Source organism: Gymnoscopelus microlampas, assembly GCF_963454915.1.
Source record: "Gymnoscopelus microlampas genome assembly, chromosome: 15".
NCBI classification, from domain to species: domain Eukaryota; kingdom Metazoa; phylum Chordata; class Actinopteri; order Myctophiformes; family Myctophidae; genus Gymnoscopelus; species Gymnoscopelus microlampas.
The window spans coordinates 28,358,050-28,379,125 of NC_139952.1; the positions used below are offsets into that span (position 1 = coordinate 28,358,050).

The window sequence follows — 21,076 nt, forward strand, 5'->3', positions numbered from 1 at the left end:
GGGGACAGACCCACAGGTTGAGAACCACTGGATTAGATGGTCATGGGTGACAAGTGACAAGTGTGCACGCAGCGCCACCATGTGGACAAGCTTGTAGTTGGTGCTTCACTATTCTGCTTCTTTAATTTAAAAGTAGACATTTGGCCCAATAATAAGATTGACCAAAATGCCCCAAACGAAATGTTTATACCCATCATGTGATCTTCTACGAGTATTCCTCGTAGTAAACCCTTTAACCATAGAGTTAAAAATAATAGAGAGGGCACCGGATATCGCCTCCCGTCCACTTGCATTGAGTTGCTCACCCAGCGCGTGAAGCGAATTCACCCCGTCTTCCGGGTTGTAAAGTGTGATGGGCGTAGCCTATTTGGGGCCACTGTGATCCGTTCTGCGTCACAGAAGTGACGCGTTTTACGTCACAGAGGTGCGCGTCCCTGTGCGCAAGCGTGTGCGCAAGCTCGTGAGCCAAGCCCATTGGTCGAAACAGTTTTCGCACAGTGGCCCCATTCCGTTTAAGCTGCAGTACCTACGAATGGCCAGCATGTCCATTTCGCTTCAATGCAAGCACTGGGTTCTGGGGGCTTGCCTTTAACTCTATGAGTAAACCTCGTAGTAAACCAGCCTTTAGAACGTGTCTCTTTATCTTGGGGGTTGTTGCTAAGGGCGGACTGTTTACCTAGCAACGCTGTAAATCACAGCTTCGATGCGCTTTTTACCGTAAAACACGATCGAAGTGTACACAATAGAAAATAAAAGCTAAATAAACTGTACATTAGAGTCTAGGCCAACACAGCCATTTATATCTATGTGTTAGAAATGTTGTTAGAATTTAGTTATTTGAGTGTTAAAACCAAACAGGGCTACATGAGACGCATTAATTTGGCGTCGCGTGTATTGGACGTATTTCGGTTGACGTTGTCGGGGTAGTGGAAGTGTTGCCATGTCCGCTTATTATAAGCGACTTATTTTTCTGTAAAGCTTGTAAATATTGGTACTAGTTGCGGAATTTGCGGGTTGCGTTTTTTGGGGCGCTTGTTTCTAATGTGTAGTTGCTTGTTTCATGTTGTTTAAAACCAGTGGTTCTCAAACATTTCATGGCAAGGACACCAAATATGTATTTGGCACGGCCGCCCCCCCCCTCCATCTGAAAATAGTTTGTGCCAGGGACCCCCATACAAGATTTGTGTTGTTAAAATGTTTCAAAAAAATATTCCCACTTTTGTTGGGGGGGTAGATTGGCTGTTTTCAAGTAGCTGATGATACGTTTAAATGAGTCATTTTGACCTGGTTGCTTATTTGTCTCGCAAAATCTGGCAACCATGAGTAGTGGCTGTGTGACCAAACACAATGGAGCTGCAGTGAGTGACACAATGGAATCAGCCGGTGCCTGGCTCTCTGCATCCCGAATTGAAGCGTTCATTTAAGTGTCAGTATAGTTCTACCAATGCAAAGTTTTAGTAGTATTTTCCCAGGTTGCTCGGAGGCTGTTTTTGCAAAGAAATCGAGCCTCGGCTGCTAAACGACCAGCCACGACTAAGCACCTGCAGGAGGATCTCTACTATTCTGCTGAGGTTGGCTGCTCTATTCATTCAACACTATGGAATTCCCTTTTGACATAAACCATCTTTTCTCCGAGAGGATCTCCGTTTTGGACCAGGAGTTAGTTTCTGGTCGAAGATGCATAGGAAGGTAGGTTCCAGTGTAACCATTGTTGCCTTCACTGTTGCCAGATTGTGTGAGAGAAATAAGCACCCAGGTCTATGAAAACAGCCCAAAATAAGCGACAGCTTCGGCCACATGAGCACTTTAAACCAGCATCAGCTATTTGAAAATAGCCGATCTCGGCTATTTTCAAAAGCTCTTGAAATGAAATGTGGATTAACAACACAAATGCTCCCCTAGGCTCAAAACATATCTGAAAATATTTGCCACTGGTTTAAAAAATAATTGAAACATTTGGATGCAAGCCTAAATAAGCAAGTACACGTTAGAAACCAGCCCCCCCAAAAAATGCAACCTGCAACTACCAATTTTTACAAGCAACTTTACAGAAAAAGAAGCCCAAAGCCGCTCATAATAAGCCGACATGGCAACACTGATTGTTGCCTTGTGTAACGGGACAGCCCTTCAACGACACACACCCTTGTACCTGACGTCATCTATTAAAGCCCAGTCATCAATCATCATCATAATCCTTACTGTATTAAAGTGACATCTCTCCTTTTTTAGGCCTGATCTGCAAGTCCAAATCGCCACTGTTATTGATGAACTTGGGAAAGCCTCAGCTAAGGTGCAACTATTCCTCTCTTGTGTGTGTGTGTGTGTGTGTGTGTGTGTGTGTGTGTGTGTGTGTGTGTGTGTGTGTGGGGGGGGGGGGGGGGGGGGGGGGGGGGTTATACTTACACGTTTTCAAATGGATGAATAATAAATAATGTAAACCTAGGATTCACTTTAATAGAATAAACATATGATGTAGATAAGGCTAGTTACCATTTGCCCTAGGCCTCTGTGCCTGCATGATTTTGCCTAGGAGGCGAACTGCTGTATTATGGCTGTGCAGCTGTTACATTGAAATAAATAACGCATTTAATTGTGGTTAATTGCCTTCCACAGGCCCAGCAGTTGCCAGCACCAATAACAACTGCCTCCAAGCTGCAGTCCAACAGGCACCATCTCTATCTATTCAAGGATGGAGAGCGCCATGGGTATGTCATACATATACTGTAAAGGGCCATTGGCACTGAGCTCTATAACTATAAGTGGATGGCAGAGTTCACACCAACTATTAAAAAAAAATCCAATGGTGAACAATATAGTTATTGTTATAGTTATAGTGCTCAGTGTGAACGGCCCTTTACTGTACACCCAGCCATACTTGTTTCTGTAATTTCCAGCTTGCTTGGAGATGGTACAAGAACGGTACTGTATTACAACGAGTTGCATATAGACAACATTATTAGGTGTAAATATGCCTGATTTAGCATGGAGCTCATTTCCATTCATGGTCCCTAAATTATAACGGATGGAGGCGGAGCCCATGTTCACAGATTATGTCGTAAGGATGTAGTTCAAATTAAATAAAAAACAAAACTAGGTTAATGAGTCACTTGTGACACTTTGTGTCACTGGCTTCGCCCACATTTCCATTGACTAAGAAAGCTATTCAAAGCTTAGTCTTACTAATTCCTCTGTCCTGCACCCACTCAACACCTCACCCCTTCTCTCCCACATACAGAGGACGTGGGGCTGCGGTGGGATTTCTCAAGGTTGGCTACAAGAAACTATTTCTGCTCGTAAGTTTCCACGCATTTCCTTCCATATGTTGAGTATGTCTGTCTTTGTGGTTAGACGATTGGCAATCCTGGCAATCCTAGCATTTCCTAACAACTACTTACCTAATTTATACTTGACTTGCGTGACTAAAATAAACTGATTTTAAATAGTAAATAACTGATTTTAAGTATGACTTTGCCCTTCCAAGACCATGTGTCATGGCATATGGTAGTATACACCATACTGTATCTATGCTGGTAATTCGTCTGTCAGTAATGACTTACTGCACTTGACCCCTGTAGTAAATGCAATCCTTTTTGTTGCAATTGCTCCTCAGGACCAGCGGGGGGCACACATAGAGGCTGAGCCGCTGTGTATTTTGGATTTCTACATCTCTGAGAACTTGCAGCGACATGGCTATGGGCTTGAACTCTTTGATTTCATGTTGCAGGTGAGACACACCTAGCCCATGGGTAAACCGTAGGAACCACATTGCATGTCATGGAATGTGCCTGAAGGGATCTTTATGTTGATCTTGGCAGTGATGTTTACTGAAGACAAAACAATGTGGTGCTAAAATAACAGATCCTTGTAATGAATCATGTTTACAAATGCAAGTCAGCCCCCCTGATGATGTCACAGTATTACTCCTGTGAGCCATTCCACCTGGCAACCGTGAGCCATTCCACCTGGCAACCATTTATACGTCTTTATAAAGCCTATAGAGACTAGATTGTTAAAAGATGTTTCTATTGATACATAAAGTGGACATTGTACCAGCAGCCTTTAGATAATAATACAAATGATAACTTTTATTTGTGTAGCACCTTTCAAGAACAGTTTCACAAAGTGCTTGACAGAAGAATACACAACACCAAGATAAAAAAAACTATGCATAACAATAACAGAAGCAAGAAATAAAGAAATACATTAAAACTAAGAGGGCTGGGGGTTGAAAGCAGCTTTATAAAGGTGAGTTTTCAGAAGGGATTTAAAACAGGGCACAGACTCAACAAGCCTTATCTCCTCGGGTAGGGCATTCCAAAGTGTTGGAGCTCTGATTGCAAAAGCACGGTCACCTTTTGTTTTCAAGCGACACTTTGGAATGACAAACAGTGCAGATGGTACCTGCACAGAATTCTCATTGGCGTGAACCGATCAATTAAATAATCGATTAGTCGATCTACAGAAAATGTATTTCATTCAAATTGTACTTTATTAATACTCTACCATACAGAATGTTTATAATGTTTTATACATTAAAATCATTTCCAGATTGACGCTTTTAACTTAATAAAATACGAATCCGGTTGTAATGGTGGCTGTGGACCATATGTGTGTGTCAGGGCGATGCTTACCCATAAAATGCATCTTGGGAAATGTACAGTAGGAGCATAAAGAAAAGCTGAAACAGAACAGGGGAATTCTGTGTCAATATGTAATGTATTGTAAATATTGTTTCTATAGACTATGATAATCAACAACAATTAACTGAAATTCACATCAACAGCATGACAGTGTCACTTTAAGTAATCATTTGAATCCTATATACTTCATTGACCAGGGTCCCCCAGTGGTCTTATCATTGGCCCCCTCCTTTTTTCCCTCTACACCAAATCTGTCAAAAATAGACGATCTACAATCTCACAATGCATCGCAGTGTGCTTCAGAAATGGTACATTTATATAGCTCCTTTATCCAAAAGCACTTTATGGGGGCACGGAGGGTAGTTAATACCCTCACAAAAACATATAGTGATCCTGGTCGCTATACTGGGGACACTAGTAGGTACCTTATCTTTTTATGGGAGCAATTAAAAACTGTATATCAATATACCAAAGTAGTATATTCTGTACACACTACTGTATGTGCTATATATTTATATGTGACATTTCTTCCTTATCTAGCACAAGCATTTGCAACCTGTGTTGATGGCTTATGACAGGCCCTCCCCGAAATTCCTGTCTTTCCTGGCAAAGCATTATTGCCTGACAGAAAGTGTCCCTCAGGTACTTAAAGTGTCCTTATTCTTTCCCGCTGAGCTTAGAGTCTATGAAGTCTACACCATGAATTTATTTATTTTTTATAATATTTAATATCATATTGTTTATGTCACTCAAACGTTTTTCAAAAGGTTTGAGCCTAAATCAAGCCTCAGATATACTCATTCCAACTAACTTCTCTCTGGCGTATAAAGCACTTTCACCTGCAATACCACATTGTCCTGATTTGCACGTGGCACTATAGCCAGTTTGTATGCATGTTATCTCCTGGTTCTGAGTGGGAAAAGTACCAACTTTTTTTTAAGTTGGAACTGAAAAACGGGAGGGATTGTACTGCTAGTGACGTCACTTTCGGGGCCAAATCATTTTGGCCTGTTTTGAGACCAATTTACATAAAACCCCAGATATGCTGTGAAAGCCTGAGTGCTCAAACTGGGGTATTTTTGGGGATAGAAGAGAGGTAGGGGAGACCAAAAACACACAAAAAAGAAGGAAAAGTTAAAATTCATGGTGTAGTCCCTTTTAAAGTCATTATTTTAAGTATACAGTAGTTGTGAAGTACTTGTGATTGGAAATGGGTCTATGATTTTAAAATCTATAGTTCTGAATACATGTTACAGTATACTGAGTGTCAGGATAATGTAAGCCCCAGTAAAATAATTGCAAAAGTAGCCGATCTGCAAGCCTGATGCAGGATGTCTTTGTCTCTGGCCGTTAAAGTTCTCTCTCTAAGTGAAATAACCTCTAAAGCCTGAGTCATCCTTCTGGGTTCTGGAGGTTAATGGCTTTGTTCAACCTGAATACATTTTTCTCATGCTACTTTCCCCTGCGGACGTGATCATTTATCAAAGCTGTCATGATGCCAAGTGATGGAACTGATTATTCCTTTCTTTCTTTTTTTTTTGTCCTTTCTTAAATGTCATATCTCGTCTCTTTTCTCTCCAGGTCAACAACTTTGTAGTGTTTGATGGCTTCTTCCTTAACAGATCAGGTAACTTCTCGGCAGTGTCTCGTCTGGTGCTTTGCTTTGTTTTGTTTTGAGGTCTGTGGTGGTAACATGAGTGTGTAGAAGCCAGGACGTGGGTGTGCATTCCCTCTTAATGCCTTCTTCACGTCATTCCCAATGTGGAGTGGGTGGCCTGCGGCCCTTAGAAACGTGAAAACATTACTTCCTCATTGCCTGCTGAGATTCACCCAATCCATTCACTGTGGTTAGCCGCTATTCACATTCTTATCTCACGGAGGAGGCGTTTAGCATGCCAAGCCCAAATCCTACTGCTTTACCTTTGATCTGACTGTAAAATTCACTCATTGCCAAAAAGAAGCTCACATTTTTTGCACTTATTAAAACCATGTTGTGCATGATTATGCAGTTTTAGATAAAGATGTACAGGATTCTTGTCTTTCAGTACCACAACGAACCAATTTTGTCAACTAATTGTGTCATGTGTCTAATCTGGAAATAAATTCTGATCCTTCTTTTTAACCATAAAGATCCACACATTGTAGAGAAACTTTAAGTGTGGAAAGAGCTCTGTGCTGTTATTCCAGTTCCAAACGCCTTGTGTTTCACTAAACTCTCTCAGGCTCGCCTCCCTCTCCTCTGACGGATCAGGGAATGTACGGATTTTTGTAAGGACTTTTAAATCTCTTTCTTTTCTGATACCCCTCTTCCCCTGCCACCCCCCTGCTCCCAAGCATCCAACTTCCTGTATTGTTTCTCTTGTCTCTCCCTGTTTAGATATCAGGGCCACCTGTTTTATCTCATGCTGTTTCACTCGCTATTCTTCCTGTCATTATTTGGCGATAATCTCCTCAGCCCCTGCCTCCCCATCACTGCTTGTTCCTCTCCCAGCTGGGTCCAGTATGTGTCACTATATATCATGTATCTATAGTGACACACACAGTACTGGACCCATTGCACCCCGGGGACCCAGGTGTCAGGTTGCCATGGCTACTTCAGATAGCCCCAGCCCCTAACAAACCTCTCACCAGTAGGAATAAAGCTGCTTGATTCTTGTCCCTCTGAAGTTTTGCAGTGTTTGTCGCTTTGTTGTAATGGAGCCAACATCACTTTATAAGCAGAATTCACACATGGTATTCCTATAACCATAGACTGCCAAGTAATACGTTAAACATGAGCAACTGATTCCCCAAATCTAGAAACCAGGGGCTGCTCTGGCCCTGTTAACGGTGCTTCTGAGAGACCATCCAGTATCTTCTCTGATAAACATGGTCGCTTGTAGAGCTGCTCCTGTAATCCAGGGAGTAACGTAGGGGACTCGTACAATGTTTGTTTGAGCCTTTACTCCCAAATTAGCTTTATTTCCTGAAAAGCAAAAGGACAACAGCAGAATAAACACCCTTTCTCCCCGTAAAACATGATTATTATTTATTTATCTTTATTATTATTATTAGTTGTAGTAGTAGTAGTAGTATTTATTTCCCTTCTGTGTAATGTAACAATGACAATGTACACTTAAATTACATCTTACTTAAATCATCATTGTATGCTTATTTCAAAGGAATTGAAAAGTTTTAAGATGGCAGTCAAAGTATATAACACTGATTAGTTAAAAATATAATAGACAAGTGAGCTTAACTCTATCATGTCAGAAAATGGGTCCCTAACCAGGGCACTATCAAACTGCTCTTCAGCAGTACAGCTTTAGTAAGTGTCTCTTGTTACCATTGAAAGTCTTGGCTCTATGGATTAAAGTTTGGGGCTAAAGCCTGATTTATAATTAATATATATTTAGTTGCGTGCCAGTGTTGCGCATCACAAATAACAGATCTACAAGCTGGCAACGTGTCATGGTGCGACTCGAGCTTGCCGATCGGCTATTTTCCATGCACGACACGATACACAACCAATTATGAATCAACCTTAACTGTCCAAGATGTTAGGAATAACAAATGAATCCTCTTTTACGATACAGTTTCCCTTAACCGCTAGCTACCATATATTGCTACCTGTTAACCTTGATTATTTTACAAGGGCGGTTGGGGACATAATATTTATGTGACTTGCTTTTATGATCATTATATGTCAATATTATCATATTGACAGAAGCTGGAGCTTAAGGGGAGGGGTGAGATCCTCCAACCTTCCGCTAGATCCCATCATTCATGTTTGGTTTTATCTCCATGGTGACTGTCCTCTCTTCCACAGTGGCACAGTTGAGAAAGGCTCCCCCAAAAAAGCGGGACGGAGAGATCAAACCGTACTCGCTAATGGAGAGAGAGGGTGAGACATACACACATATTGAAACCGAATAGATTTTGGTTCTTGCATAATAGAAATGTTTTCTTGGGTTACACAATCCAGAGTTTGTTGAAAGGTCCTTGCTGTGTTTTTTTTTTGGCCTGATGCAATATCATTAGTTTGACAAGATGTCCCACTTCTTCATCACTGCTATTTTCAGCCCGGTGCTGCAGGGCTTTTTGGTACAAAGGGACCAATACTTGCACATTGGCACGCCTAAATCTAAAACACCCATTATTACTTTTATTAGCTGCAGCTGCATTGCTTACATCATAGTCTACTACAGCATAAGATCAGCCTGGCATGTTTCTACCCTTATGTCGTTTTTAACCTGTGCAGGAAAACAAACTTCAAGATTGGCCTAGGGTACCTTTTGGTGTAGCTTTGGAAATACTGCTGAATGTACCAGTCCTGTTTCTTTCTGTGCAGGATTCATATTGAGAGTTTCTCAGCAAGGTTCTAGTTTGTGAAATGATGGCTGCAGGCATAACTACAATGGTTTGCTCAGTAGAGCGCAAATCTCCACCAGGAGGCATTCCCTAATAACTCTCCATCATCCTCCACTTATGACAGCTTGGACTGAGTTGAATGTGCGCAGACATTCTCGTAATTTGGGGGTTTTGGGGTACGCTTTCACTTATCTTCATCTATCATCTTTCATCTATCTCAGCTAACTCCAAAATGTTCATTTTTCAGGAAATGAAAAAAGTTAGGAGAGTTAGGAGGTTTTGTTCATCATTGATAGGAACAGCTGAATGGACCTCCAAGCTCACAATGAGGTTGGAGGTCAAAAGAGGGTGGAGCCTGGATTCAGCAAAACCAGCTAATTCCAGTTTAGCAGAAAGTTTGAGGATCCAATGGAGTTAGCTGGTCTTGTCAGAAGCGCTTTTTAATGCTTTTCATTGGTTCAATATTTTTTTTACCAACACACAGACGTAAAGGGTGTTCAATTGCCCTGATTTATGGAAAAAAATGCTAAAGCGTCAAAATGGAGTTAGCTGGTTTCTGCCGGACAGCAACGACATATGTTGCTGTTAATCTAACGTCAGATTGCACAGGTGAACTTCCGCGTCTGCTGTGCAATTGGCTAGTTCCACTACATCCCCTAATCCAGAGTGACAGGAGCATTGTAATGTGATAGTTGGTAGTGGGATGCTTATCCCATAGCCTGGAGGGATGATTGCGCTATTATATAAAGAAAAGACATACTAGCTGTCGTTAACTGATTTGAAAAATATTTGGCCTGCTGTCAGTGTGCACAAGAAACTGATGATGCTTATCAGCCTAGTACAGTATGTAAGATTAAATACACACACACACACAAAATATCTCCTGGTTAATGACAGTTTTTTTGTATCTGCAATAGGCCTTTGAATATAATAACATAATATAATGTTTTTTTTAGATCTTTAAACTCTTAAGAATGCAGTCGCACAACTTGACCCTGGAATTGAACTTTCACTGACCCTCGACTGTGTTCTTTTGTTCTCCCCAGTTGTGCGCGAGGAGCAGAGGGTTCGTCCCTGGCCGTTTGTTCGCCCCGTGCCTCCCCCCCTCTCTCCCCAACGGGCGGCATCCTCCCAGTGCTCGCGCTCCCTCAGCGTGGGGTCGTCCCCCAGCAGGGAGCCCCAGCGCCCCGCCATGCCCTCAGCTCCTGCCCCTGGGGGCTACACGGGCCAGATCCCCCACTCCCCACTCATCGACAACTGCAGGGCAAGACGCACCAGGTGAGGAAGAACAGGTTGGACCTTTTACAGCAGTGGTTCTCAAACTTTTTCATGCCAAGGACCCCCAAAATGATATATATTTGGCCGCGGACCCCCATCTAAAAATATTTTGTTCCAGGGACCCCCAGAAGCAAATATTTGAGTTAAAAATGTTCACTTTAAAAAATATATATGTTCAAAGATTTGCACACATTTTCACGTTTTTTCAAAAATAGCAGATCTACAAGCTCATAGCGCGGCACTCGGTGCCGCGCTATGAGCTTGTATATCTGCTATTTTTGAATAGCCAAAGTATAAAAGGTCATAATTATTCTGATGCTATATTTACACATTTTGCTGGGTACCCCCTGGAACCCCCTCAAGTACCCCTGGGGGTCCCCGGACCCCACTTTGAGAACCAATGAGCTAAGGCAATACCAAAAGGTGATGTGAGAACACAGCAGGCTACTGATTTGTCAGAGAGAATCGTCACTAAACGTAATTGTATCATAACTGACCTATACTGCTTGGAAGCTCCCAAATACTGTTAACAAACTTTTAAACTTGCCGTTGAAAATGTGAAATTAATCAATATTGAACAATTGCATTCTATTTATCGCCTAAGGTGTCAGAAACTGTTTTTGTTGGAATGGGTACAGGTGAAACAGAGATTTTTCCAGAAATCTATATCTTTAACTTTGTTCAGCACTGTCCTATGCTAAGGTTTGGATGTCGCTATGACAACCAGCTACACTGAGGCGTTCCTATTTGCAGTGGAAAAAGGAAGTAAAGAGTGCAGTAGAAAAGTGACTGTAGTCTCTGTATGAGTGCCAGTTCTGCTGGGCTTGGCAGTGGGTCGCCACATTCCTCTAATCCTCTTGTTAGTTAGTTATTGTTCACTGTGAACAAAGAGCTGGCCCTCAGCTGCTCTCTCTGATCTCAGCTTCCCTCACCGTCTTTCTGCTACCTGATTGTTGTGAATGACTGCCTGCCTTTCTCTGTGGACTTTCTAAACACTTTTCTTTCTTTCTCTTGTCTCTATCCCTGCCCTCCGCTGTGTCTGATCCCATTGGAAACATCTGTCATGCTTCTGCCTTATTTTATTATTATTTTGTCCACTTTCATACATTCAACTTGCTCATTCTCTCACATTTTAATCCCTCTTCTCAATGTTCAATAGTTCCCTTAATCGATCTCAGCATAGCTTCCAATGACCAGACTCTGACCTCCAATGTTGCCTCTTCCTTTAAAGGAATGACTATGTTTCTTAGCTTGATAGATCACCAGATCTCTGTCAGAGAGTCTGGTGTGCCACTGTGTTATTTGGACTAAATGGACACATTGGACAGACAGAAAGAGAGAAGGAAAGATCATATCCGTCTCCTTTTTAGATGTTTTTAAAACCTCGTTATATCTGCCAAACAGAGGGAATATGCAATGGCTGGATCTTATCTGCTTGCCTTTTTTCAGAATGCATTAAACCGTCTCCCACAAAACTGCATATACGAAGTTGCCTTTTTATTAATGTCATATTGTTGACATACTGAGAAGTTTGTATTATATCAATTCAATAAACCTGTGCAAATAGTGGTAATTCAAGGCCGATGGAAGATGAGGTTTCTGTCAGGTTCCTTGTTAATATCCTTTTATTTTTTTACCATTTTAAAATACTTATAATAGTTTTATACTTTTATAATACTTTATTTTCTTCTGTTTGCTAATTATGATTTATTTGTTTGTTTGTCATTTTGAATTCTCTTCCTGTTCTACGCTCCACTTCCTCTGTCCTGTCCTCTACATTCTACACTCCCATCCTCTGTATCTGGTTCCTCTATCTATGCCCTGTGTTCTTGGGTCACTCTCCCTTGTCTCTTGCTTGCCTCTTCGACTCCTCTGGTAGCCAACACGGCCTGGTTGCTGGAGGCAACCTTTACAGTCGTCACTTCAACCGCAGAGATTTTGGGCTCCTTCTGGGACGACAGGAGAGCACCTTCACACTCCCGGGTGAGTGGCTGTCTACCATAGAGCCTAATGCTAACGCTGTTACAGTAAATGCACTGTAGTCACCGTCACCACAGAACGACGAAGGTCATACAGCACGCCCAGACACCACGGGTTGCAGCATTCCCACCTTTCCTTATCTGTTAGCACTGTGTGCCTTTCTCAGGTTTGAGACCAGTGTTGACTGACACAGGGAGACAGACACACGCACTGGGACAAACAGACAGGTTTGCCATTTTTCATGCACAAAGAGGTTATTTACACTCCTGCAGACAGTGATTGTTTATTGTCAGGTAGGATGGATGATAAGCCTGAAATAGAGAATGAGGAAGTGTGTGTGTGTGTGTGTGTGTGTGTGTGTGTGTGTGTGTGTGTGTGTGTGTGTGTGTGTGTGTGTGTGTGTGTGTGTGTGTGTGTGTGTGTGTGTGTGTGTGTGTGTGTGTGTGTGTGTGTGTGTGTGTGTGTGTGTGTGTGTGTGTGTGTGTGTGTGTGTGCGTGTGCTGAACTGCACTGCACTGGCTTTCTTTTTTTCTTTTGCCACTTGATCTTCATATCATCCACCTCTTAATTCATCTTCCCACTATTCTTGTCTGTCCAGGTCCCTGCCCCTCTCTCTCCCACCGCTGTGCACGTCCAAGAAAGATGCACTCTGCAGCCAGACCCCCATAGCAGCCAGAGAAACCGCCCTTTGCGATGCAGGCGCTGAAGGCTGCAGTGCTGAGAGGTTCACGCAAGAGCAGGGCAGGCAGTCATGCTCCGCGGTAGGCATGCAGGTCAATCGCAAAGCCGCGTTCGAGGTAGAGAGTGACGGAAACACGAGAGGGTGGTCGTGGACCTTAGGAGAGAGTCGTTACACAGCACACTGGGTCAAACAGAAGCAGGAATACAGGAGCACCCGGCCCTGGTGATAGTTATTGAAGTCCCCCAGGGCTGAGTCCTGAGCCCCCTTTACGACTCCCTGTACACCCATGGCTGCGTAGCCATGCACAGCTCCAACTCTGTGATTAAGTTGGCTGACAACGTGACAATGATGGGCCTGATCACCGCCAACGACGACACAGCCTACAGGACAGAGGTCAACAACCTGACACAATGGAGAACAAACTCTCAGTGTCGACAAGACCAAGGATCCCATCTCCGTCAACGGATCTGCTTTATTGGAAGTCAGCCGCTTCAAATTCCTCTGCGTCCACATCACAGAGGACCACACATGTGGTTGACTTCAGGCGGCTGAAGAAGTTTGGCATAAGGCCCAAAATCCTACGGGCCTTCTACAGAGGCACCACTGAGACCGTTCTGACCGGACACATCTGAGCCTAGCATGGGAACTGCACTGCTCTCATTTGCAAAGCGCTGCAGAGGGAGGTATGGACAGCCCTGAGCATTAGGGGATGTGAGCTCCCCTCCATCCAGGATATATACACTGGACAATGTGTCAGTAAAGCCTGTAGGATTATTGAAGACCCTAGTTACCCCAGTCATGGACTGTTTCAGCTGCTTATATTCACACACATTCAAAGGAGGCTGTGTATACACAATTACACTCAAAATACAAATAATCGAATGATCACATACGCACATTTATTATGGCAGGACCAATCTGGGAACCCATCGCCAAATAAAAAAGGAAAAACAGCGCCCTCTGCTGTTTTTGACTATTTTACTTAGCTCTGGGGGGAGCAAAATGGAGCACATGTGCGCAAGGAAACCGGGGTTTTGGTCTGCCTTCAGCCTTTCACTTCCGGTGGTGCGACTATGTTTTCATTCCCACTAACAATATTTCTACACGGAACACTAACACCACTTCTCCCAGAGAACATGGATCGTTTTGGTTATAAGCCCACTTGTTTCTATGATGAAAGAGCAAGTTAAAATGTGAATATCTTTCCGTGGTTTTGTCTGCTCCGCGGACGCTATTGTTAAATTAGTTTCAGTTTGTTTCTAGTGGGGAAGGATCGGTACACACGTAAATCCCGCCCACTACATTTGATTGGGTAAAGCGCGGCCTGCTTCCTGATCGAAGGCACGCCCACTTGTAGGCCAGTGCGTACACGATATGACGAACCCCCCCGACAGATTCAAGCGGAGAGCAGAATCTGTTCTTGAGAGATTATGGCAGGACCGACACACACAGCACCTTACACACTTCACATATTTTCATATTATTTAACACATCCCACACACACAGGCACCTGAAATTGTATATTTATAACTGCACACATACTGTATATAATAATAATAATAATAATCGTGTAACAATACGCAGCAGGAAGAGGTTGGTGGAAGGAGTAGCGTGGATGCACAAACATTAATCCCAGACAGGCAAAAACTGCAGCACGACACTGGACAATGGCCAGGGGCTTTTATTCAAAACAAACTGAAACAAACTTGTTGTCACAAAACAATATTGGAGCTACTGACAGGCTATTCCCTAACTAGGCCGGGCTGCTATCCAGCTTACTGGACTGAACAAATCACTGTTGGCAAACTTAAGATTTTGACTCCTGTATGGGATGTAATAAATACAATCTAGGAGGGATTGGAATAAAAAGGAGGGCTGCAGTGGTTACATAAAAGTACAACAAGCCATACAGACATTCTGTCCAGTTCAGTCCCCTTCTGCAGAGTGTCATTAGCTGTCCTTGCTTGTAGACGAGTCGAGTCAGCAAACTGGCGACAGTGCATTGGGGGTGTAATTGTGGGCTAGAGGAGAATGATGGGAATGTAGAAGTGAATAGCCATTAGGCTGTTAATGACGCTGGCTTGAAAAGGCCTTTATCTGCCATATACATGTACTGTAAGGAACCATTTACGCAAGGGAAGGAAAGGCCAGGGCTTTGCAAGAATTTCCTGTAGACATGAGTTTACATTGCAAGCCATTCTTTTGTTATTACTACTGAATTTTTGTGTTCATTTTACATTTACATATTTTATATACCTATTAAAGCATTGTGCTGTAATACACACAACTTTTGAATCTTGTGTGTTGTTAGTATCCATCATGTCTGTCTCTGTTACTCAATAGGCAATATAAATAATAGCTTTTCACTGATTGCTTCCGAAACATAGTTATGCAGATAACCATCAACCCCCCAAAACATTGGCCAACTGGAACATTCCCCAGTGTTCAAGTGCACTTCCTGGAGATCTTTGGTTTTGTTTACCAGAGAATTATCTGATTCCTCTGCTTGGAGCTGCATAGATCAGCTGGACTCATTTTCTCCTTCTACAATATTGAGCATAGTGCAAAATAACAAAGCTTTGGGGTTGGTAATTTAACTTTATACTTAGTTGACCAGAGTCCCCCAGGGCTTTATATTACTGTAGATCCCCTCCTGTTTTGCGATCCATTGAATATATTCGCTGAAAATAGCTTATTTACAAACCCACAACGCGTTGTAGATCTGCTATTTTTGCCAAATGTTTACCCCAGAATGGGAACGCTAGAGTTCATGTGGTTAAGAAAAGTACGTCTGTGTGCTACTGGCAATGTGCACAAGAAATTTGTCATGATCAGTCCAGCTGTTTGCAATATTAGTTCCGACACTGACACAGACAGACCCTCTGCTAGACTGCTGCAGAGCAATAAGAATGAACCACACCATCTTTATAAATACTTCACCTATAAGAACGAACATACTTCACAAGAACAATGTTGGTGTACCTAAGAGATTGACTTAAAATATGTTTATATACTGTATATAGATTTTCAATGTTTAATCATTTATGCCCTATAAAAAATAACATTCTTTCAGAAATGGCAGATCTACAAGCTCATCGTGTCACATTGGACAATTTCCGGCCTACAATGACATGCCCAAAATAGGGAGGCCAGGTTGAAAGTGGTTAAGGACACATACATACTGACAACCCCCATTCTCGTATATTAAAAGGTCAGTTTGCATAAGAGACTGGAATATTAATAAAAGTACATAAGGACTGTGAGTCACAATGTATCAATATCAGCCTCTGTCACATTGCCTGATGAAAGCGGTCGAATACAACAGTGAGCTATTGAGGCACCATGATGACTGACTGCAGAGCTGTAGTAGTGTTTGTCCTCCAGCGGTGGTCCATGATTCAAACCGCACATAGTCCATCTGGCTCCATTCCCCCCAAGACACACTTTACTGTAGTATCCCAGCAACCCCATCTATATATAGGAGATCAATACCGCCTTGAGCTGAATGGTCGCCATTTAAGCTGTGATCCATTGTCTATACATGTTAGTGGCCTATAAGGCTCTGAGCCTTTATTGCTGAAAATTAATTCCCACAATGTCCTGCCAAATTCACTACTACAACGCTGTTTGTCAACCAATGGTCCACATGGCATTATTACAGGTGGTCCAAGGGAAAATGTATAGATAAATAAAATAGAATATATACAAGTAAGGCAGTGTGGTGTGTTCTTCCGTGTTATATACGTAGTGTGACCTCCAGAAAATGTTCGTAGCCAAGCGTAGCCATCCAAACCGTCCGAGAAAGCGTATCTGATACGCAGGAGGAAGGGCTGGGGGCAGCAAGAATATAAACGATAAAAGAATATAATCAGTTCAAATAGTCTTTTTCATGTGATAATGTGGCATCTGAGGTGAAGGCTTATGTGTGACTATTGTCTTGAGGTGATAATGACCACTCGCCGTTGGAGTATTGAAGTAATTCACACATTAATTACTTAACAAAGAGCGTTATTTCATTCGGCGACCACGGGCACGCTTACAAACATGCGGATGTGCACATGCCGTGCGTGTGGGAGGGAATAATTATAGTATGCCCTCCAAAAACGTGACATGGTTGTAGGTGCCAAACAGGTTGGTCTGAGTACTGCTGATCTACTGGGATTTTCACGCATAACCATCTCTAGTATAGGGTTTACAAAGAATGTTGTGAAAAGGAGAAAATATCCAGTGATTAGCAGTTCTGTGGCCAAAAATGATGTCATGCCAGAGGTCAGAGGAAAATGGCCAGACTGGTTTGATCTGACGGAAAGGCAACAGTAACTCAAATAACCACTGGTTACAATAGAGGTATGCAGAAGAGCATCTCTGAACACACAACCGGTCCAACCTTAAGGCAGAAGGGCTACAGTAGCAGTAGACCAGTAGATCAGCAGTTTCTGAAATACTCAGACCTGCCCGTTTAGCAGCAATAACCATGCCACATTCAAAGTCATTTAAATCACCTTCCACATTCTGATGCCTGGTTAGAACTGCAGCAGATCATCTTCATGTCTACAGGCCTAAATGCATTGAGTTGCTGCCATTTGATTGGCTTATTAGAAATGTGCATTAACGTGCAGTTGGAGGTGTGTGTGGCTTATTGTGGGAAAGAAAGCTCGAAATGAAATATCGTCTTGATATATTAGGCCTACTTTGTTGTGCGCATTGTCACGCACTGAGAATAGCCGATCTACAAGAACACAAGATTCATTGTGAGCTTGTAGAACTGCTATTTTTGGTGCATGACACTGGCACGCAACTAAATATAAATCTGACTTCGAAATGTTAAATATGAATAAATTACTCAAATAGAAATGACTGTTATGCGTTCATATAAACGTGAGGTGGTCCTTGAGCAAAATATGCTAGTGGTCCAGATATTAAGAACCAGAACCACTGCACTACAGCAACCACAGACTCGGATAGAAAATAAACATATTTTATTTTCATGTCTTCATTTTCAAACCAACAAACAACTAAACAAACACAAAAACTGAGGAACCACTTTTATAATATTCGACACCACGCCCCATGAGGGTGTTTATGTTTTATAAAATCGACATTCAGCATTCCTGTTACTCAGCATACTCATAAGAATGTCAGAATAAATCACTGAAACTACTTCCTTGGTTTTCTCCTCCCAGCGCAATGCAATTTGATGTCACAACTTTTTTTTCAGGCAGATTAGAAATGCAACTTCCCCAGACCTATTCGTTTCTACCTATCAAAGTGAATTTCCTTGAATTTCTCACCTTTGCTGTATAAGTAACCAGCTTAAGTACTTTGACCTTTTCATTACAGTGCTCCTTCTTGCTTAACTTGTTTTTCCTTTCCGTCAGTTTCCGTTGAGTTTCCTTTCCGAAACTCCACACGTGCTCGCTGGACCGTGGGGAATTTAACTGCGTACAGGGAGGCCACAACGATGACGATGTTTAATGATTAAAACAAGACATCTGCATAGTTTCATGGGTCACTTAAGCTGAGGGAAAGTAAAAAAGAAAAAATGCTTCCACTGACTTTTCACTGCAGCTTAAACCTCAACTAGAAGCCGCTAGTTTGTCTAAATTGACTGTCGTCTAAATCAGTGCCTTCCTTCAAAGTGTTATCTAGGAGCAACAGATCAGCTCCAAATATTTTGCTATATAAAACACTGATCTCTGCCAACCTATTGACAACACTTTAGCCTGTAGTCAACGTTGCGTTAAGCAAAACATTCTTAGAAATCTGACCTGCTATCCCCATGAGAGTCCATGTTACGTTTAAATAATTTATATACGAGTTCTACTCTGCCTCTTGAAGCAAAGAGAGGTAGATGTTGGACTGAAGGAATCTGGGATAACAGTCTGTGTCCAGGAGGGAGTAGATGCGTTTCTGTGCATGAGACAGGGAGGTGTGAGACGGGGCCTTCAACAGTTGTAATGTCAGGTCTCTGTTCTTGCTGTCCAGGTTCACCTAGATGATAACGCAAAACAAGAAAAGGTTCAGTAAGAAAAGTGATCTCTCAATGCAAAGAATAATTATTTCATAAATGCAAGCCGACGAAATGGCACTTTACTCAAAACTTTCACCAAAGGAAAGGCGTTTATAAAGAACAAAGTAGGGGTGCAACAGTTAATCGAACTAAACGATTTAATGGATTATAAAAAATGAAATACAATGCAATGTTTTCCAAAAATACCGAAAATAGCCCAGCTCACAAATCATCACACTTGTGTGACACATTGTGAGCTTGTAGAAAATATATTTTTGGTATTTGTGTGTGACACCGTTGTACGACAAAGTACAATATAGGGCTTATGTGGTTAATCAGACTAATATTGATTTAGTTGATTATAAAAAAATCCGAATTTGTTCATGTAATTTCGTTATATATTTCGTCAAAAAGTAATCGATAGAATAATCGCAACAAAAATAATTGATAGTTGCAGCACTACAAGAAAGCATGGTGGTGACTGTTGAAAAAGTAATAATGGGCTTGCACCTCCCGTGGGGAGCCTGGCTGGATGTAGGTATTGATGATGTCCTTGGCCCTTCTCTGCAGACTGAAGTTGTTGGATGAGTTCCTGTACTGCTCACAGGCCAGATAGAACTGCAGGTTCTCCTCGCTGAACTCAGAGCGCAGGAATGCTCCGAACACTGACACACCCGCTGAGACAGGGTGGGGGTGGAGAGGGGAGAGCATAAGTGGGGTGTTCCCAAGCGAATGATGTGTGTGTAATTAGGCTGTGAGAAGGGAGGACACAGAGCCCCACAGGGCTAATAAGTACAGACAAATAACACTGTGTACACTACACCAGTGTTTCACAACTGCTTTTGTAGCGGGACATTGGATATTGATTATACCATATTATATATCCAGTATATATGTAAACCAACATATTTCTCTATAAAAGTTGTTCTTTGTCCGCAACCGCAATCCTGTAAGAATATTTCATGAGCCACGTTTGGGTTCTGACCCTCTCGTTGAGAAACTGCGGCTGTATGATGGCTATGCTGTCTAGTTACAAACTAGTCTACTTCCTTCTGTTTTACAACTGCACCCTAAATATCTGTCACTTCTTGTTTTTGCAAGTGGGGGATTGGGACATATTTACTTTGTGTAAACAGGGGGGGGGGGTAATGTGGAAGGCCCAACATTGCATGCAGACACCATGGTTACAACATCTAGTTCACATCTGATTACTGTACACTAGATGGATGGGGACTCTGGGGAAACGTGCACTGCACATACACATGTCACAAAGTAATTCATAGATATCTTGCTTTTGTTAAATCACAAATTACTACAGTGAGTCATACAAACAAAAATCAATTCCTGAGCCTTAATAAATATACATTCTCTAAGCCCAACTGAGCTGGTTAAGTTAAGCAGAAGAACCATATAACATACAGTTAACATGTAGTCAAAAATAAAGATTTGAGTCTGACTATTTATGTGCTGGTAACTAGACTGAAGAAGCATTTGTACCAAAATGCACTGTCCATTTCTTCCACCACTTATTCTCAAATAAAACATTACTGAACGGGTTACATTCCAAATGACCCAGGGAGTTGCATGCTCAGTAAAACTACTGCACAGCTTCGGCTTTGAAAGTCACTAATTCCCAAGTACAGGTTAACACAAAACATAATTTATAAGAGTAGACTCTCCTCCAAAGATAATATGCATACAAATAATACAAATTATATAAAAGAAAAACTGCCTTTCTGTTAGATTTTTACTTGAAAAAATACTTTAAAAAGTAACAAATCAAATCAATAAAATTTGAACTGCAGTATGATGTCATTTCATGCAACAGATGAATGTAGTACAATGTTGACGAATTCAAAGAAAAACAAAGTCTTTCTGCCCTCTTTGTCTGATCAGTACACTTGCTTGGGAACCAAATCCTACAACACTCAACACTTGTCAAACTATAGGACAGCATCAGGAGATAGGGAATGTATGTTTCCCATACATGGAGCACTCTGTTTTTATGTCTTTTTGTAAACACTGTGTCTTTTAAAAGTGTTCTAATTTTAGAGGCAGTGAGACAGGAATAGTCACACTATCCGCTACAATAGTTGCGTTCCATAAAGGAGTCAGTGTTTACGGTATGTTCTATTT

The 21,076-nt window shown here is 41.9% G+C and overlaps 2 protein-coding genes across 3 annotated transcripts; one reads left to right on the top strand and one right to left on the bottom strand.

The window, feature by feature from the left end:
* The first annotated feature begins 1,339 nt into the window (after window positions 1-1,339).
* Window positions 1,340-13,157, top strand: atat1 (alpha tubulin acetyltransferase 1). Of its 2 annotated transcripts, none has more exons than XM_084079924.1 (12): window positions 1,340-1,689; window positions 2,230-2,290; window positions 2,614-2,705; window positions 3,236-3,293; window positions 3,611-3,724; window positions 5,181-5,282; window positions 6,222-6,267; window positions 6,863-6,908; window positions 8,449-8,523; window positions 10,037-10,268; window positions 12,148-12,251; window positions 12,847-13,157. In XM_084079924.1, the coding sequence occupies exons 1-12, from the start codon at window positions 1,598-1,600 to the stop codon at window positions 13,154-13,156; spliced, it is 1,332 nt and encodes a 443-aa protein (XP_083936050.1). In that variant the 5' UTR covers window positions 1,340-1,597; the 3' UTR covers window position 13,157. The 2 variants fall into 2 exon arrangements, with proteins under 2 accessions (XP_083936050.1, XP_083936049.1); XM_084079923.1 differs by lacking the exon at window positions 6,863-6,908 and adding an exon at window positions 12,415-12,475.
* Window positions 13,158-18,750: 5,593 nt separating this feature from the next.
* LOC311061723 (regulator of G-protein signaling 1) lies at window positions 18,751-19,651 on the bottom strand (the record flags this gene model as incomplete). Its single annotated transcript, XM_084080413.1, has 2 exons — window positions 18,751-18,921; window positions 19,451-19,651. The coding sequence occupies 2 exons, from the start codon at window positions 19,649-19,651 to the stop codon at window positions 18,751-18,753; spliced, it is 372 nt and encodes a 123-aa protein (XP_083936539.1).
* Window positions 19,652-21,076: the final 1,425 nt, after the last annotated feature.

Excerpts from the sequence above, each read along its gene's own strand:
- atat1 (XM_084079923.1), top strand. The coding sequence starts at position 1,598 with ATGGAATTCCCTTTTGACATAAACCATCTTTTCTCCGAGAGGATCTCC. Across the intron at positions 3,294-3,610 it reads ACAAGAAACTATTTCTGCTC|GACCAGCGGGGGGCACACAT; the intron begins GTAAGTTTCCAC and ends ATTGCTCCTCAG. Across the intron at positions 12,252-12,414 it reads GAGCACCTTCACACTCCCGG|GTTTGAGACCAGTGTTGACT; the intron begins GTGAGTGGCTGT and ends TGCCTTTCTCAG.